The sequence below is a fragment of the Panthera uncia genome, chromosome C2 (genome assembly GCF_023721935.1).
Source record: "Panthera uncia isolate 11264 chromosome C2, Puncia_PCG_1.0, whole genome shotgun sequence".
NCBI classification, from domain to species: Eukaryota; Metazoa; Chordata; class Mammalia; order Carnivora; family Felidae; genus Panthera; species Panthera uncia.
Genome location: NC_064810.1, coordinates 149907690 through 149927707, shown reverse-complemented (window position 1 = coordinate 149927707; position 20018 = coordinate 149907690). Strand labels below are relative to the sequence as shown.

The 20018-nt window shown below is 50.0% G+C and overlaps 1 protein-coding gene across 1 annotated transcript in view; it reads left to right on the top strand.

Annotated features, from left to right (window-relative positions):
- Positions 1–20018, top strand: part of ITGA9 (integrin subunit alpha 9) — a 327365-nt gene that overhangs the window by 232754 nt on the left and 74593 nt on the right. Inside the window, exons 18-19 of the mRNA XM_049629010.1 lie at positions 13293–13379; positions 17085–17164. Of these exons, the coding sequence (XP_049484967.1) occupies positions 13293–13379; positions 17085–17164 (167 nt within the window). The remainder of the gene's footprint in view (positions 1–13292; positions 13380–17084; positions 17165–20018) is intronic.

The window sequence follows — 20018 nt, the reverse complement described above, 5'->3', positions numbered from 1 at the left end:
TCCTGACAAAGCGCCTAGGACAGAGCCTGCCATATGGTCAGAGTTCAGTGCATGTTGATTCTGTCACTTAGTTTTCAGGCAGCCCAGCCAGGTTGAGGGTCGAGCTCTGGGAGAGGCTTTAAACAGGCCTAAGGATTTGCCCCCCAAATGTAGCGGCTCAGAGCGAAGGAAGCACTTGAAAAGTCCCCCCGGTGGAGCTGAGTAGCAACCACCTGCACCGCGGTGGCAGCACCAAAGTGATTGGCTAAGTCCTTACAGCAAGCTGGTGGGGTAGGAATTCCTTTCTGTGTTTTTACAGGGAGGTTCTTAAGGCACCACTGGACAAGTGGTAGAACCACGACCTGAACCCAAGGCAGTGTGAAAAAACTCATTGTGCAATCACAGGTCGAGAAGCTCACGGGGCCCCGGGGCCCTCCCCCTGGAAAGCTCTGTAAAGAGGAGAGTGGCTTTAACCCGCCCGCCGCCCACCGTTCAGGGCCCCTTCCCGGAGCCTGGTGCAGGCAGCGTGGGAGGCCTCCTTCCCAAAGTGGACAAAGAGAAAATGCTTAGGAACGTTAATTAAATGAGTCTATGTTTAAGAGGCACTTAAGTGGATTGAAATCAATATATGAGTCACATAAGTCTGCACGGCCGTCTTAGCTTGCACCCTTAACGCTGGGCGGGTGGAATTCTTTGTTTTAAAAGATCCCGGTTTGCTCGGTTGGAACGGACATTCCCAGTAAAGCAGCTCAGCGCTGCATCGTGCGTTAGAGAGAATGAGAGCTTTTCTAAGGCCCGGGAGGCCATGTGCTCACATCCTGAAGTGTTCCCACTGGCGCCTTCCCCCTACCTGGAGTACAGACAGAGGGAGGGAACCTGGGTGTTTCTCTGATGGTCTCTGAGTTCCTTGGATTGAAATCCTGAGATAAGGCATCCTGCAAAAGTAACATACTAGGAAGTGTTCCCAGGAGAAACCAGTAGGGAAGTGGAGAAGGAGGCCAAGCAAGGTATATTGAAGATCTCGGGCGGGGGGGGGGGGGGGGGGGGGAGGAGAAAGAAGGTGGGTAACTTCGGCCCAGAGTTACAAGTCACATCTCAGCGCATCCCCATCAGGGTAAGAGTTCCCCCGAGGAGATGGGAATTCCCAAGCACGGCCATCTCTCTCTCCCCTTTCACAAAGAGTTGCTGTGTGTGCACGGCCGTGTGTGTGTGTGTGTGTGTGTGTGTGTGTGTGTGTGTGTGTGTGTGGAGAGGTGCGTGGGGAGGGGGAGGGGGCCCTTCCAGCGCTGTGGACCCTTCCTCTGCTCTGCTGTGAGCAGGGCGATGTGTGGTCAGTCTAGCCCGCTGAAGCGGAACTAAAACCCAATGTGGAAAGCAAGACAAATGAAAACGTTGTCCAAGGGAGAATAAAGAACGAGCAAAACTGTCTGTGGGGGAGACACCCAGGAGATGACAGACACAGATGAGAGGCACAGAAAGTGCGGATCAGCTGATTGCTTTTGCAGCGTCAGGGCTTGGGAGGTAATAAAGAAGGCAGTCCATGTGTCGGTCCCCTGCCACCAAAGCCAGCTTCTGACATCACGAGTGTCACAACAACAAGTTCAAAACACACGGGCCCCGAGAAAGTGTTATGAACCTGCAGCTCACCTTTTTTTTTTTTTTTTTAAGAGAACCAGGAAAATTCAGATCTTTTACAAACAACTCCAGCAAGATTAAACTTAAAACCTAGTCATTAAAACAACCAAAAGCAACCCTTACTCTTTGTGTGTGTGAGTCATTTTAAATAATTGGCCAATTAACTGAAAATGTTGAAACCAAATATAGAGAAAGCCAACCATAATCCTAGAAAACCAGGACACTCCCCATAGCGTTCTTGAAAATACAAAAAAGGACACATGACATTAGCATTTAGTTACAGTAGAGGGCCCTTCTCAGTTCAGTGCTATAAAACGGGCTTCTTCTTGTTCTTTTTTTTATTTTTTTATTTTTTTTAACTTGAGTTTATTTATTTATTGAGAAAGAGAGAGAGAGCGAGCAGGGGACAGGCAGGGAGAGAGGGAGAGAGACAATCCCAAGCAGGCTCTGTGCTGTCAGCATGGAGCCCAGTGCAGGGCTCGAACCCACGAACCGTGAGGTCATGACCTGAGCCGAAACCAAGAGTCGCGGGCGCTTAACCGACCGAGCCACCCGGGTGTCCCAACTTGCTTTTGTCCTAATCTTGGTATTGATACTCGAGGTTCTTGGTACCAGGCTTTTTCCTTGGCCTGTGAGCAATCGGAACATCCTGAGATACAGCCTGTGCTCTCCTCTCTGACCTTCCCGTGGGCATTCCCTACACCTCGAGTCCTCAACCGGTGTATGTTGCTCTGTTAGATCAGCCACCAAGGCAGTCGCTCTACGTCTGGTGTTTAAGAGGAAGGCTTGCTTAGTACCTCCATGCTTGGCACCCGAGATTAGTCCACTAATGCCTGTTGAGTAAATTAATAACGGAGCGTAAGTCCCACAGGGACCTGTTTGCCTTATTTAGTCTGCTAGATACAGTTCTGAATAAGAGGGCCCTCAGCTAGATCTTGCCATTTTAGGAAGAGTAGTTTTTGAAATTTTTTTTAATGTTTATTTATTTTTTTTTTACATTTTTTTTTAACGTTTATTTTTGAGACAGAGAGAGACAGAGCATGAATGGGGGAGGGTCACAGAGAGAGGGAGACACAGAATCTGAAACAGGCTCCAGGCTCCGAGCTGTCAGCACAGGGCCCGACGCCGGGCTTGAACCCACGGACCGTGAGATCATGACCTGAGCCGAAGTCGGACGCTTAACCGACCAAGCCACCCAGGCGCCCCGATGTTTATTTATTTTTGAAAGAGACAGAGACAGAATGCGAGTGGGTTAGGGGCAGAGAGGGAGACACGGAATCCGAAGCAGACTCCAGGCTCTGAGCTGTCAGCACAGAGCCCGACGCGGGGCTCAAACTCACCAGCTGCGAGATCATGACCTGAGCCGAAGTCGGACGCTCAACCGACTGAGCCACCCAGGCGCCCCTATGAAGAGTATTTTTTAATTTGAGTTGCTCGTCATTTGTAATAGTTTTTGACCTCCGTGTTCTGGATTTGTACAGGGAGCTCAATTTCTGCCCATCGAGTGCACCACTCCCGGGCAGCCATCATACAGGAGTGAGTATACAGGGGTCTTTCCTCCAGCAGCTGGGTCCTTCTCCCTCCCCACAGGCTGGGAGCACCTCCTGGGAGGCAACAGGGGCCTGCTTATAAGAGCAGCGAAGGACAGCAGGGCTGCTCAGCAGACAATTATTAAATGAGAGGACGAACAAAAGAATGTGAGACGTAACAGAAAACACGCGTCTCTCGTACATAAGAATTATTCTGCAGGAGCTGTTTCCCATTTGAGACAAAATAAGAAACGCTTGTTGAATGAATGGATGGGCTTCCTCGGGGGCAGCAGAAGGCGGGCACCCATGTTGGCACTGGCCTTGGTCTCTGGAGTTCGCCTCTCTTTGCCACTTCCTGGAGGGCATGGGGGCTCCAGTGTGTGAGGCTCCCGTTTGAGGCAGCGTGGGACCTATTGACAGGTGTTCTGTCCTCACGAGTTGGAACCCAGGGAAAGCACTTTTCCCCCCCCCCCCCCCCCCTTCAGTCTGGGTCTCAATCTCTTAACCTCCAAAAAGGCGGTGACTATCCTAGCCCTTGGGGTCTGTTTCAAAAGCTGGCATAGTACATGTGCTTCAGATGATTCCAAATCCACGTGTTCTGACCCTGCTTCTGCTCTAAGGAACCCCACTCTGGAGGGTGGGGCCTGCCATCTGCATCTTGAACAGTGGTTATAATGTAACCTAACCTTTGAGAGTGTGTAACTCGAGTGCACGTTGGAACCCCCCGGGGAGCTTGTTCAGCAAATGCTTGCCTGTGCTGTGTGCCGTGATTCAGTAGGTCTGCGTCAGGGCTCCACCTGAGTCCTTTTTAGAAAGCTTTCCACGTTAGACATGGTCTTTCTAGCACTTGTCATGCAAATTGGAGAGAAGTGCCCCCTCTGGTGGTCCACGGCCTCTTCGCCAGGAGCAGGATTGGAGAGCAGCCGTGAGCTGCTTTTCAGCCCTTCTCCCCCTCAGCTAGGTCTCTTGTGCAGCAAACAGCCTACACAACTGCGCATGATATCCCTGGCTCCAGCCGGTTCCAGTGCATCCTCCCGTCAGAAACCAGTGAGGGGTGTTGGTTGGTAATAACCTTTGAAGGTTAAAAGGTTAAAAGCAAACAAAGGATTCACCTGGAGTAGCTTGTAGAACAGATTGGGGAATAGCCGAGAGCAGGGCATCCACTAAGAGGGGGCTTGTGCTGGTCTGGATGGGAGGACATTAGAGCTGATGTGTAATGGCAGCAAAGAAAGAAAAAGGAGGGAGGGATCATTCTAAAAGAAGATGCCAGTTCTTTAAGGAGAGTCCTGAGGTGTGTCCAAAAGCAGCTAAGTGGACACACCAACCAGATGGAAGAAACAGGTCAGCGGCTGGCCCCAGGGACGGGCCTTCGCCGGCCCATAGCATGCCCCGTGGAGAACAGTATGCGGGGAGAGGTCCTCTCTGAGGCCCCGTCTCCTCATCTGTGGCCAAGGGGAGTTCATCAGTAGCTGTCTGTGTTCTAGGTGCACAGCTTACCGCACCAACTGCTTGTGGAGAGGGGAGAGGACGGGAGAGGTAATGGCCAAGTCCTTTCAGATCCCCTCCACCCATCCTGGAGACCACCTTTGCCAGCTCCTCTGTAAGCTGAGGCTCGGCCTGTGTCCCTCTGCCCGCGGCGCTCTTGGCGACCGGCATGTGCTATGCTCAAGCACCGAGGGGCTGGGAGTGCAGGACGGTCAGCGTTCCTGGGACAACTCAGACAAGGAGAGTCGGATGTTGAAGGGTAGACGCCCCGGATTTCTCACCCGTCTGTGGCATTCCTGCCCTGGGGTCGCCTCCCAAATAGAGGACTTGCAGCCCAGTCCTTGTCCCGGCGTCTGCTGTGGGGGGGGGACCTAGATAAGGGACATGGGAATGGGCAGATCTCCAGCTCCAGAAGAGTGTGTCCGCACACACGCAGTAGCCCTCAAAGAACATCAGCCGTGTGCATATTTTTCTGGAGGGCGGGGAGCATGAGGAAGGTGGTCTCCACTCTTGTTTCCCGAGCGGGTGGGCTCAGTGATGTAGAGCAGTGCTTCTCACATGGTCACGATCACAGAGGCTACCTGGAGATCGTGTTAACATACAGACTCTAATTCAGCAGGTCTGGGGTCCGACCTGAGAATCTGCATTTCTAACACGTTTCCCAAGTGTCGGTGATGCTGCAGGTGCAAGGACCACACCTTGAGTAGCAAGGCCCTTCCTGGCACAGTCCTTTGAAAATGGGTTTCGAGGGGCGCCTGGGTGGCTCAGTCGGTTGGGCGTCCGACTTCAGCTCAGGTGGTCACGATCTCGCGGTCCGTGAGTTCGAGCCCCGAGTCGGGCTCTGGGCTGATGGCTCAGAGCCTGGAGCCTGTTTCCGATTCTGTGTCTCCCTCTCTCTCTGCCCCTCCCCCGTTCATGCTCTGTCTCTCTCTGTCCCCAAAATAAATGAAAACGTTAAAAAAAAAAAAAAAAGAAAATGGGTTTCGAGTGGGCAGGAGTGTAAGTGGGTTTGTAGGTGGGGTAAAACTCTTCACTGTTAGTACATCTCTAACACCAAGATTCCTGGCCAGGATTTTAATAAGTACCCCTCAAACACTGAATTCCTACAAACACTTAATTCCTTTCTCATGCAAACACCACTCATACATTGTTTTTATGCCCCGATGTTAAATTCTTTCCTGCAGATTCCGAGAGGCCCTCACCTTATTGATTTTCCAGCCAACCTGTAGGGAAGAGGAAAAAAGAGTGAAAGAAAATCGAAATAATTTGATTTGTGAGATAGAATTCAACTCTGAATTCTTAGTTGGTTGATGAAGAATTTGCAAAATCTGGGAACTTTTTTTTTTTTTAATCTAAGAATAGAAAGCGTGTTTTTAAAAATCTAAGAAAGGACGTTGCTTCTGTTTAACAGGAGGGCAAAGTTCCTAGATGAAAGTCAAATCATTATGTCTTAAGGCTTAAAAGGCATGGCTTACTGATCTTTCTTCGAGGGCGTCTGGGTGGCTTAGTCAGTTGAGCGTCTGGCTTCAGCTCAGGTCATGATCTCACGGGTCCTGGGTTGGGGCCCCGCGTCGGGCTCTGTGCTGACGGCTCAGAGCCTGGAACCTGCTTCAGATTCTGTGTCTCCCCCTCTCTCTGCCCTTCCCCTCCTCATGCTCTGTCTCTCTCTGTCTCTCAAAAATGAATAAACATTAAAAAAAAAATTTTTTTTAATCTAAGACAAGACGTTGCCTCTGTTTAACAGAAGGACCAAGTTCCTAGATGAAAATCAAATCATGATGTCTTAAGCCTTAAAAGGCATGGCTTACTCACCTTTCTTTGCACTTTGGGCTTTTCAGTTAGAGCTGGCTGATTTCTTTTTATTTGTTTGTATTCTCAAGTTCATATCCCTGTGGTTCCAAAGGGAGCAACCCCCAGCACGGAGGGAGGTGTTTTTATTTGTGTGCACTTTGTGAAAATATAACGATTCGCTCTATATGGGGTTGATGTAATGCACCAAAGGGGGACATGTTACAGGAATAAGCTTATTCAACTCATTTCTAATTCATATTGGCTTTTAAAATGTAATATTTTTACTCATTTTAAAGCTTTCAAAGCACTGTTTTCTAAGGGCCAAGGGAAGAAGACGCCTGACTCCACTTGGATCAGATAATTGCTCCTCCCTCCTGTGACCATCCGACCTACCTACCGCTGACATCCCCCTGCCTGTGACTGGCTCAGAGTTGCTTAAAGTGCACTCACCAAATTCCTCACCAGATTCTAGGACTTCACGTCAGAGGGGAATTTTGCATTAACAGTTACACGGTTCGTCCGCCTCACACATTTGTCCCAACAGTAGTTCCTGCTTGCTTCACTTTTTTAAGCGTGAAAAGACCAAACCCAGCATGGTCTGCGCCCTGGCTGCCCAACGGGGTTTTGACAAAATTTGAGAAAGGCACTTGTTTTGCAGCGCTCTCTTTACCCCGTTCCTCCAAACGCCCCGTGTGTGTGGGTGATGATCCCTGGTGCCCTGGGCTGCTCAGCTGCCGGCTCCCGCCTGGCAGGAAGTCTGTCACCACGGACCCGGCCTTGCCAGGCCGTCAGCCATATCGGGCATCTGTAACGTATGTGCCAGGTTCGCCGGGTTGTGCTCCCCGCCTTTAGGCTTGGTTTCCATGGATTCTTCAGGGGAGGGGGAAAGGGGGGCCTTGTCCATTCCTTGTTTGGTATTCCGCACCCAGGCCCCTTCTGATCCATTCTTTCGGTGCCAGCTAGGAACGCCTGGGCAAGCGATGTCCCTACTTGGCATTCCAGTTTCCTCCTTGTAAAATGGCATCAGAGGGGAAGCTACCACACAGAGGAGCCACTTGGCACGTAGTAAGCCATTACTGAGTAGGGGCCATCTGTGGATTCCATGCTTATGGCCATCGGCACCAGCAGAGTCCTATAAGGCAGGTGTTTTGCCTTCCTTTGACAGGTGAGGAAACAGAAGCTTAAGGAAAGGATGGTTAATTTCCCTGAGGACACATAGCTGTTGCAGACCTGAGCCAGCAATTAAAGTTGGGACGCTAACTTGTGCACTTTCTATGCTGTAAGCCCATGTGGTTTTCTTCTTGGGTAGGAATTTCATGGGCCCCGTCCCAAAGGATTCCCTTCTGGGAATAGGACTGTTTTTTCCGGTGAGGCTCAGGCTGACTCACTGTCAAATGGGGCCAATAAAGTATTTCCTGGGAATAAACTCTCTTTATGTTAACGCAGTTGGCCAACTTATTGGGAACCCCCCCCCCCCCCCGCTCACCTCTGAGCCCTCGGTTGATTAGGGAATTGGGGATAAAGTGCTTCCGAAATTTACCCGAATTCTGTATTAGCTGACTTAACATGGAGGTCTCTCTCACCAGCTCACAAGGATCACACCTCAAGTGCCTAGAAGGAATGGGGAGGGGGTGCCTGGGTAGCTCAGTCGGTTCAGCGTCTGACTCCATCTCATGTCTTGATCTCAGGGTTGTCTGTTCAAGCCCTGCGTTGGAGTCCCCACTGGGCATGAAGCCTACTTAAAAAAAAAAAAAAAAAAAGTGGGAGGAGGGGATCTTAGATGAACACTAAATTGCTAGACTGGCAGCCAGACATGGGGACATGAGTGTCACCTTCAGTTTGACAGACACATGAGGAAGCTAGAAAATGAGAAGTCAAATTTCAAACTTTTGCGGGTGCCTAGCCCTTGCCGGGACCTTGCAGATACGCTGCTCACAAAGAGCACTGTGTTGGTAGTCAAATAAAGCACACTCCAGAGTGAAATGAGATGGCGTGTGATCGGGAGGAAGGAGTCTAAGGAGGCTCCCTAACCTCATTATCTGATTCTTCTTGCCAACCACTGCATGTTACAAACAGGACTGGGGCTTGACTCCACCGGCCAAGCTCCCAGGCCTGGGACAGCTGAGGTATGTCTGGAAGAAAGGGGGACTTTGCCAAGGCAAGCATCGCCCCTGCCAGGCAGACCAGCAAATGAACTTCTTCTTGCAGTCCCTCCATCCGAATCCTCGACCATCCAAGGCCCATTCATTTAATAAATGCAAACTCAGGAGCCCCTAAGTGCCAGGCACGGTGCCAGGCATCGAGGATACAGAGGCAAATGTGCATAAACCAAGTATGCTTTTCATCACGTGTTCTAGAAAATGTTCATTGATGTTTTCCTGATCCTGAGAGTAATGCGTGTCGGTTACAAAAAAAAAATTAATTTAGATTGAATCACTTAATCTCCAGGGAGAAGCCCCGATAGCATTTTATGGTATTGGATATCCTTGTTAGCCAAGGAAAAGTGGGACTGGGAAAAAGGCCAGTTATGTGAATCTTCTTAGAATAAGATCCAAAATTTCAGAGTAAAAAACTTTTTTCAGATTTGATTGGGTGTTTACTTGAAAAGTAAAACTAGGGGTGCCTGGGTGGCTCAGTTGGTTAAGCGTCTGACTTCCACTCAGGCCATGATCTCATGGTTTGTGAGTTCAAGACCCATGTGGGGCTCTGTGCTGACAGCTTGGAGCCTGGAGCCTGCTTTGGATTCTGTCCGTCTGTCTGTCTGTCTGTCTCTCTCTCTCTCTCTCTCTGCCTTCCCCCACTGGTGCTCTGTCTCTCTCTCAAAAATAAATAAAACATTTTAAAATATTTTGTTAAAAGAAGAAGAAAACTAAAAATTGTGGAAATAAGTTTATATTATCCTACATTTAACAGCCCTTGTCGCACTGGAATTATAATGTCAAGGATATCTTAGACCCAGGGCAAAAGCTTATTTGCTTTATTAGCATCTTTAAAATAACATGTTAATTTTGGAGACGAAGAAATTGAGTGCTAGATAGGCAGGTTTTGGGTGTGAATATTCCTATTATATCATAAGGTAATATTCTTTGTTTCAGATTTTGCCTTTTTTTTTTTTTTAGGACAATCACAAAAGGGTCATTTTACAAGGGTGTATTTTTTCCAAGCACTTCTCTTGATCTTTTTTATTTAAATCCATATCTTTGGAAGCATCTTAAAGTGTTGTCATCCAGGGATAATTATCAGTTAACCAACCTAAACTCAGCCAGATCGAGATTTATCAGTGGCTTTCGGTGGTTTCAGCAGTTTTCCAACATCACTTTCATTGATTTCATGAAAGCCTGCTTTTTTTTGCAGCAAGGGCTTCGTTTCCCTCCGCAGTAAATTTGTACCGTATTTGAATTGGGTCATCAGATGTCTACACTGTCTGGCAATCAGGGACAAAGGGAGACAGTTTGTTCACTGGTCCGTGTTCCCAGTCAGCTGAGAGCTGGTCATCATAAGTCTTGCGACAGTGACAAAGTTGTGTTTTCTAACCTAAAGTCAGGGTAAGCAACGATTGGGACATGGGGAAAAGCGGAGCTAAGGAGACACCTAGGGTCTGGAACCTCGCCCACCTACCTCCTGGCGGTACGGTACCAAGAGCCGGGCAGAAGTGATGAGCAACCCCCAGTAGATCACTATTTTGAAACTTCACTGGGTCTCTCTGTGTCTACAAGGTGCCTGCCCCTGCCAAGGGGGCGAAGGACTCCATAATAAGCCTGTTTTTCAGTTCCTCCCTGGGCATAACGTGAAGCCAGAACAAAGAGGACTCGATGCTGCTTTGGGGTAAATTGTTCCCCTGGCTGGGCGGGGCTATACAGATTTTATTCACTGCAGATAAGAAAGCTTTCTCTTGGTGAGTGTGGATTTAAACGTGATCAATTAGCATTGTAGGTTCCCCTTGCATTCCCTTTCCTCACCTGAGACCAAATGCCCCGTACTTTCCAGTGACTCCCAGTGCCGGGATCCTCAGCTCTACAGAGTATTGTGTGAGGTCAGGTTCACCAGAAGCAGAACCCGAGCTGGGCGTTTCTGTGCAAGCGATTTATTAGGGAAATGCTCTGGAAAGAAGCGGAATGAGTGGAGCAGAACGGGACAGAGGAAGGAACCAAACGGATGTGCTGTCAGCTGGAGGCTGCTTTAACCTAATCCCACTGGAACCCGAGTTGCACAGCAGAGCTGGTCTCACCTGGAGGCAGAGGGATGGCCTTTTGCACCCATGCCAATCACAGGCTGCAGAATCCTTGCGGGGAAGGGCGTTGTAAGCCCTCGGACGAAGCGGCTCCCATTCAGCCGGGAGCTGATTGAACCCACGTAGGAAAGGGGTCCTCGGGCAAGCACCCACACCATCCATACAAGGAGTCACGGTGTTTGCGTACTTCACAACTGTCGTAGGAGAGCGGGGTATGGAAATAAATGACCCCAGCAGGGCTGTATTAGTGCTGACAGGCAGCAGGAGGGTGATGCATGATATCCCTTCCTGTAGGACCACCAGGAGCTCATGAGTCATGAATCGTACACTGAGCGCTCTGAATCCCAGAGAGGTCTGTGGCTTTTGCTCTTTCTGCTTAGCCCCACCAAGATCCAACCAGAATTTTATAATCTCCAGTAGACTGAGTAGAGTGACCGAAAGAGTTAGACTAATGCAATAAATGCTGGCTTCAATGTTATTTTCTAGCATTTTGGAATTAACAAAAAGAAAGAAATTCAGCAGCTCTTGAATAATCAATCAAAAGCAATCTTAGGCCAAGGCCAAGAAAACCAAGGGCTTCTCAAGTACCAGAGCAAGTTTTTGAAGCCCCGGTCATTCCTGCACACTCACGCAAAAACTGAAAAGGTCTTTGGGGCAATAAATCTTTATTTCAAGAACAGATAGACCTTTGACTTGAATTGAAAACCTCTCTCCTGGAGGCGTCTGGGTGGCTCAGTTGGTTAAGCATCCAGCTCTTGATCTCGGCTCAGGTCATGATCTCATGGTTCGTGGGATTGAACACCATGTCAGGCTCTGTGCTGATACTGCAGAGCCTACTTGGGATTCTCTCTCTCTCTGCCCCTGCTACACACACTCGTATGCTCTCTTGCCCACGTGTGTGTGCTCTCTCTTACTTTCTCTCACCCTCTCAAGTTGAAGGAAGGGAGGGAGGGAGAAAGAAGGGGAGGGGAGGGGAGGGGAGGAAGGAAGGAAGGAAGGAAAGAAGGAAGGAAGGAAGACCTCTTTCCTTCTTTGAAAGGGGTTTCTAGTGGGGTATTGAACTTCACAAAGGGAGTTTGGAACTAGGTTGAATAATCGTGTAATTTATATACATGCTGGGATGCTCTTGAGAGTAATTATACCCATGACAGGTATGAACGGGAACTGTGCCAGGGAAACTGAGAGTCAGCGTCACCTAGGCTTGGGCTCGCTGCCTCTGATGCCCACAGGCTGATTAGCTAGGATTTCAAGGAGCTTCTCCTTGGGCCAATGTGGACTCTGCTTCTGTAGGGAGGAGTATGAGGAAGGGGATGGTGACAAAGCCACCACAGTGAATCATTAGGACCAATCTTTGGGATATGCAGGTCTTGAGACAGCATTTGAGAAACTATTCTCTGGTTTCCTTATGGAAATTGCCAGCACATACCCCTAGGCTCCAAGAGCAGCCCCTCACTCTGACGTGTAAATGTCGGTTTCTCTGCTGGGAGGTCTCTTCTTTCTAAGCTATGAGCTCTTCAAGGACAGGACTGACATCTTTCAGACCTGTGCCCTTCACACTGATCATGGTAGGTGATATGCTGACTCAGCTAACCCAACAGATGCTCAGGGTCTGTTCTGAATCCTGTGCCATTTCCATACTCTGGGTGTGAACTTGGCACCCATGAGTGTTTGGTGCCAAGATGCACGAAGTAAGCCTTGGAAGCAGGACTGAGAAAGAGTGTTCCTGATAGTGGGGACAACTTAAAGAGAGGTGTAGAATAGTAAAGGGTGTTCATAGAATAGTAATGTGTATGCTTATTCCCTCTAGAAAATCAGAGCTGTGGAATGGAGAAGGAGACAGGCTTTAGAGGGCACCAAGAAGGCACATGACCTCATTGAACTTTGGTGTCCTGGCCTCTAGACACACAGCAAGAGCTAGTTCTGTGCCTTTGCCTTCTCCAGAATCTGCAACATACCGTCTCCCCTTGGAAGTCTTGATTTGGCTTCAGTAACTTGGATCCTGTGGGTTCTGAAGAGCCTCTTGGCTTCCCTGTGTTGTAGACACAGGTGGAAAGACAGCAGCTCGCCACGACCCCTCTCCTGGCTTTCTCAGGCCACCGTGTGTAGGGTCCAGCCCTGGTGGGCTACACAAGGAAACTTCTCCTTGTCCTTGTACCTGGGCAGGCTTGCAGGGGCCCTGCTCAGCCCTCACACACCTCCTTGGTGTGTATTTTCCTTGGAGTCTGTCTTTCCAAAACTAGCAAGACCTTGAAAGGCAGGATTCGAGTGTGGGCTTAGGAGAAAGCGTCCAGAAAGTGTCCTGTTGTCTTTAAGCCAAACCTTTGGAGACATCCAGCTCACGTGCGGCTGGTTCAGTTTACCAGGAGAGCACCGGGGTTCAGAGCCGAAACATTAGTTAAGAATGTCCTGGGTACCTGCTTCCCTTCCCAGGGGGACCATAGGTAGGGTGGGCCACCAGAGGAGGGCTAGGGGACTGGGCCTGGTCCCAGGTTCCCCTCCCACCGGAGCCAGCAGTGACTGTTGTCTGGGAACTGCCCCAAAGAAGGACCGTGTTTGCTAAAGTCTCGATCTGCCTCTCGGAGGCCACTTACACGTATCTGTCCACACAGCCAGCCCATCCGTTGGTGCTTTTTCTCTTTCAGGAGGAAATGGGCATTTCCTGTGAACTGTTGGAATCAGACTTCCTCAAATGCAGCGTGGGATTTCCTTTCATGAGGTCCAAGTCAAAGGTAAGGGGCAGATACAGGGCACTTCCTTCACAGAGGCCCCCGGCCCTTCCCATCTGCCACCTGCCCGGTCAGCTGCACCCCCACCCTCAGTCTTCCTCCACAACCCTGCCCTGGGCAGTGGCGCCCCAGGGGCCCTGGGCACATGTTCCCCTTTGATCCATGTGACGTACCATGAATGTGAGAGACGCACCATGGCCTTGGGACTTTGGCAAGCCCCATCTGGTTGGCCTTCTTGAAAATCTTTCTCTGGGACATTCCATGCCACTGTGAGAGAGACAACATAGGAGAAACGTGGTCTGGGCTAGTGACCTACTGTTCTGTCACTCGCCTGGGTACTCAAAATTTTCTGAAGAGACCTCATAAAATTCTTAAAACATAAATACTGGTATTGCATTTTGTTTTTTTAAGGTGAAAGAAATTAGAGTCACTTTGGCATTTATAGGAACCCAAATTTTCTGAGCTTAAATAATGTGGTCATGGTCCAGTATATTCAGACATTCATGGAACATTCTGGTGTATGCCAGCCTTATAAGAATATGCAAAGATATGTAGAAGATGTGATTTTTGGAAGCAAAACTAGGATCTAAAAGATCAGGTCTGCCTTTTGAAATGGAAGCTATTTTTTTCCTGCTACGATTTGAAGGAAATTTCACATTCCTTTGCCGAACATCCCCCCCCCACCCCCAAAAATGAAAATTTAATCCTCCCCTCCCCTCCCCCTTGTCATAGAATCAAATTGTTTTAATCTCCAAGGCATTTTGGTCCCAGTACCTGGTAGCTGTTTTGCAAACCATTTGTGAGAATATTCTAGTGAGAAAGAAGGTTTGCTTATTTCCTAGCAAATCACTCAGACCCTTCATTGAATATGTCTGCTCCAAACTACAGTGGCTCTTACATCTGTGATTTCTAACCCCTCTCCTGCTCTGTTGCTCATTCTGTCCACAATCATCCCAGGAGAAGGGATGATGTAGCTTCCCTTAGAAAACTGGGTTACAGGGGCACCTGGGTGGCTCAGTCAGTTGGGCGTCCGACTTCAGCTCAGGTCATGATCTCACAGCTCGTGAGTTCAAGCCCCGCATTGGGCTCTGTGCTGACAGCTCAGAGCCTGGAGCCTGCTTCGGATTCTGTATCTCCCTCTCTCTCTCTCCCCTCCTCTGCTCATGCTCTGTCTCTCTCTGTCTCGAAAATAAATAAACATTAAAAAAAAAGAAAGAAAGAAAACGAGTTACAAATAGCCGGCCGGACCCTGGCCACATCCCCTTAGACTCCAGGTAGGGTGAGGAGAAGGAGGAACACCCTGAACCCTGGACATGATTGCCCTGTGGAAACATACATGGCACCTCCACACACAAATTTAATTGAAATCTTTTCAGCAACAGAAAATAGACTTAATTGAAAAACAGTGGCAATTGCCATTTCATTGTAAAATCCAGCCTGTATCCCAAATCAAACCTAAGGTGTGTCTGGCTAATTTTAGTTTAAAGATTACGTTAAGAGGAAAATTTTATCACTTCCATGTATGGATCCTGGATCGCTTACCATAAAGAGAGGGTATGTAGTCATAAAAATGAATATAGTGAAAACAAAGCCACGTTGAATTCGGAAGCACTCAATTTTGTCAAAATTCATTAACTCTCAAAATAGTCATGGGAACCGACAGAAGTATGCATGTTGGAAAGTTGGATTTTTTCCCAGCTTGGTAATGCCGCTACCTTCCTCCCACATACAGAGGCTGAAACCATAGCGACCCTAAACCTGGAGACAGGAGGTCTAGGGGTGAGTCCCTGGAGAAGGCCCAAGAAATGACACAGCGGGGACAGGAACTGCCTCTCTCCGTGCCCACCTTGCCCTCCCCTGTGCCCGAGACCCTGTGGCTCATCAGGCTGCAGACCACCTGCAGAGCCTCGTGATAACACCGTCAGCTTGCTTTTTTGGCCACGAGTTTCCCTCGGTCATGACCAGCCCACCCAGTCTCCGGCCTTCCGTTCTCCCAGGCCCCCGTCTCTGGTTTTGGTTTCTGACCTCACCTGGGTCTTTAGTGTGTTCAATTCCGATCTCCTGCCAGTTCTGACCCTGTGCTGGGACAAGACCCTTGACTTTCCCTTCCTTTGTGTCCTCCAGCTCTGCTTCCCATCCCGTCTCCATGCCCCACCCTCCCTGGAAACTAACAACCCCTGCTGCAGCAGAAATTTCCGTCCAGAGAGGGATGTCCAGTATACGTTGTGTTTGATGGTCCAACGTCCATTATTTTCAGGTAGCATACAGGGCAGTTGAGTCCAGTGTTGCAAAGTTAGACCAGTGCCTAGCATTAGTCATAAAGGAACCCAAATATTTACATATGAAATAATCAGAGACTCTCAGAGCTTGGTGGAATTTAAGAATCATCTTGTCCAGGGGCACCTGGGTGGCTCAGTTGGTTAAACATCCAACTTTGGCTCGGGTCATGATCTCGCAGTCCATGAGTTCGAGCCCCGTGTTGGGCTCTGTGCTGACAGCTCAGAGCCTGGGGCCTGCTTCAGATTCTGTGTCTCCCCCCGCCGCCGCCCTGCCCCTCCCCTGCTTGCACTCTGTCTTTCCCTCCCTCCCCCCCCCTCAAAAATAAACATTAAAAAAAATCACTTTGTCCAACCTCTTCTTTTTGTTGAAATGCAAAGAGGTTGAATGTCTTGGCTAAGATCACATCGTTTGTGGCGGAGCCTGGTTTTATAACCCTTACCCAGAGGCCCCTCCCACATTCCCACACATGCCCAGTATGTACCTGGTGAAAACCACTTGTTCAGGGCGGTCTGCCCCCAGTCACAGGATGCTCACCCCTGGGAGTACCTGAGACGATTGTAGGTCCCGAGATTATTTTAGGCAGAACAGGGACACTGCACTCAAGGACATTGACTCTCAGTGAGACAGTCATTACCTGGTCAACACCCTTTCTCCCTAATCGTATGCAGGAGAAGGTCTCTGATAGTGCTGGCATGTGGTTTAACACCTTCCTGTCACTTGCTAATCTCCCTCTCACCAAAATAGAGTGGACCTTCCGGCTCAGGGCCTTCAGCAGGCAACAGAATGCTTTGTTTTCATTTATGTTTATGACAGTCCTCTCTTAATGGTAAGGGACCCTGGTTCCCATCTGTGATCGGGAATAGAAAGTTTCCTGTCTTTAGGGACCCCTAGGTGGCTCAGTCGGTTAAGCATCCGACTCTTGATTTCAGCTCAGGTCATGAGATCAACCCCTGCATCGGACTCCTTGCTAACAACACGAAGCCTGCCTGGGTCTCTCTGTCTCCCTCTGTCCCCCGCTACTCTCTCTCTCTCAAAATAAATAAACTTAAAAAAAAGTCTTTAAACAAAAAGAGTAAGGCGGGGAAAGTACAAAGTAAATGACACAGGTGATACGATATGCAGATATTGCAGACTTTAGGAAGATGGTGTGTGAGTGATATTTAGAAAGGTGCCTGGTTTAAAGGACAAGCCTATCACTTCCTAGGGAACCCCAGTTGCTGAAAAGGACAGCGTGCCTCTCACCAGAGCGCCCTCCGGGCTTGGCTTTCCTGCGAAAGCTGTATCTCTGGCCTGGCAACCAGAAAGATACACGTGAAAAATAAAGCTTGCCATGCAAGTGGGCTTCCAGAGGTCATAAACTGCAGAAGACTGTAGCGGTTAAGTTCGGAATGCCTGCTAACGCCAGGTGTCACTTTCTTTTCCCCCTAGTATGAATTCAGCGTGATCTTTGACACCAGCCACGTGTCTGGGGAAGAGGAAGTTCTTAGCTTCATCGTTACCGCTCAGAGGTAAGGGGGATTTCTTTTTTTTTTTTTTTCAAAGATAACAGAGTTATGCACATGGGAGAGGACATGGCCAGGTCATGCTTTGGTGAGGCTCAGGACGCTGAGGAGGAAGAAACGGTTCAGCAATGAAGCCCCAGGCCGCGGGGTGCAACCACATCTCTCAGGGGTGGTGCTTGTCTAGGTCCGCTTATGCGGCTACCGGGCCAGACAGAGCTCGGAGTGTCTGGGGATCATCCAGTCGGAGCTGATGGTTTTTACAGCCAAGGAGAGACAGACCGGGAGAGGTGAGGATTCTGAGCCAAGCTCATTCGTTCACAAACTTCCCCTGTGGGTTGTCGGACGGAGTCAGCTGTTTCTCACGAGCACACCGTCGCATTCCCTGACGTGGGGAGAGGGCCCTGCAGTCGGAGGGCCTGGCCGAGCCCGTGGTCAGAGGCCCCGAGACCTACTCCGCGAGAGAGAGCTTGTCCTGGAAAACCTGTGGGCCGATAGTGAGGGCGGGGGGGACGATGCAGGGCGGCTCCTGCCCTCCGCACGGTGCTCCCGCCCCTCTCTCTGCAATGTATCCTCGAGCCCCAAGGGCCTTGGGGGTTGTCAGCTGCCTCCACAAGCCAGGACCCACACGCACCTTGAAGCGCCATCGGGGTAGCGGTCGGCTGACAGCTGGGATGGACGGAGAGGTATTTAGGTGGGTGAATAGGGAAAAAAAAAAAAAAAGCTTCGATTGAGCTGTAGGGTGGACACCCAAGCCTATACCTTTGTGATTTGAATTTTCTTTTTCTGGAAATGATTTTTTAAACTCACCGGAAATGTTGCCAAGTGTAATTCAAGGAACTCCCACATAGCCTTTGCCCGGCATCACCCGGCGGCCACACTTTGCTCCATCTGCTTTCTCATTCTCTGTGTGTGTGTGTGTTTTTTTTTTTTCTTAATCATCTGGAAGTAAGTTGCAGAAGTCATGCCTCCCTCCCGTAAGTACCTAAGGGTGCACGTCCTAAGAAGGAAGCCATTCTCTTAAATAACCACATAGAGTTAGCAAATTCAGGAAATTTGACTGCTGATACAATGCTGTTATCTACAGTCTGTGTTCCAGTTGCCCCCAGTCGTCCCAGTGACTCTTCAGTCACTTTTCACTGGTCCACAGTCCGGTCAAGGATCACGCATTGCGTTCAGTTATCATGTCTTATCTATAGTTGCCTTAACCTCCAAACAAACTTTCATGCCACGAGTCCTAAGTCCATCCTGGAGGTGGTCTGGAGATCTGAACCAAACTCCCTGAAGGCCAAGGTCAGGCAAGGACCACTGAAAAAGGTGAGAAAACAAAACGAAGAACCTGCATGATTAATAGAGGCCAGGAAGTCGGAAGGCCAGACACCGAGTGAGCGGTCAAGGACCGAAAGTCAACCAGGGAGAGATGCTCTGTGGAGTCACAAGGTTACTGGCACAGGGTTCCGACCTGAAAATGCGCAGGATCTGGGGTGCAGAGGGAGGCAGCGAGCTCAGCTTCATGAAACTAACCCAAGCCTTCCTATGAGGAGAATGCCCTCAGGAGCTGAGAATGACAATTCTAGAGAATGACATGTCCTGGACTCTTCAAATGAGCCCCGTTGGGGCCAGCTCAGGGGCAACGTGCCGCACGGGATAACAGGCACCGGCTCAGCCACGTCTCCGGCCCCCAGATACAGCAAGAGTCATGCTTGGGACCATCTGCCCACCCCCCGTGCACGATCGCCAAGTGGCTGTCATGGGCAAAGGACCGAGCTGGGGCTGAGAGGGATCCTGGATGAGTGAGGGGGAGTCTTGCATCCCAAACCGTCTCAAGAAGGCTCCAGTCTAGAGTTGGAGGCAGACACGCAGCTTCCTACAGGGGAGGAGAGAGGAACTAGCGAGGGCAGGCACGCTTCGCCCCTTCAGTCTGCAAATGTCCGAGCACTTCCCACAAGCCAGTGTGCTGCGTAAGACACTGGCACAGCCCCTCCTCTTGGGGAACCAGTGGGCTGGTAGCAGGGGGACAGATAATGAGCAAATGACTGCGTAACGTCAGCGAGAGACCAGGAGACAGCGGGATTCATCCAGCAAGCGGGACGCATTCGCCAGCAGTCCTAAAGCATCTTCTTTTTGTCCTGTACTCTCTTTAAGCCCACTCGGGGGGGTTGGTTCTTTGGCTGTCCTAGGAGGGGGTCCAGGACAGTCCTGTGCATTCTGAGGTCTCAATCACTTCAAGCCTCACAGCAGATTCACAAACCTGTGATTAAGGTGTCCCTTGAAATAATCAAAATTTGATTTAAAGTGAAGGCTCTCGCCCCTTAGGGTGGGCAAGCGGCAGAAGGGAAACCTACCTGCCTCTCTCTCTCTCTCTCTCTCTCTCTCTCTCTCTCTGTCTCTGTCTCTGTCTCTCTCGGGAATGGTCTTGCTTTCCTCCAGGGATGCTGCTCCTGCCCCCTCGTTCCCTGGGAGAGTTCCTGAGCCCCCGAGGCTCGCAGCAGGGCTTGTGGGAGGTGTGTGTGAAGCAGGAAAAGTGCCCGTCCCTTAACAGGTGCTGGTGTCTACACTCCCCCGGCCGCAGGGGTGTTTGCAAGCTAACTCTTGCCTTTGCACAGCCAGCCCCCTGCTGCGGGTTCTCAGCTGCTCTCCCTCCTCATATCCTCCAACCTCAGCCTGTCCACAGCTAGAGACCCGTTCAGCTGAGGCTACCCTCAGGGACGGGACCAAAGGGGACCCCACACTGGCCTTCACACAGAGTCCTTACTCAGTAGCCTCAGCCCTGCTGGTCTCTGGATTCTTCATGCCCCTCTCTCTTCACTGGGCCAGGAGAGGGAAAGCCAGAAGCCTCCCCCTACATTCTCTGGGGATGCAC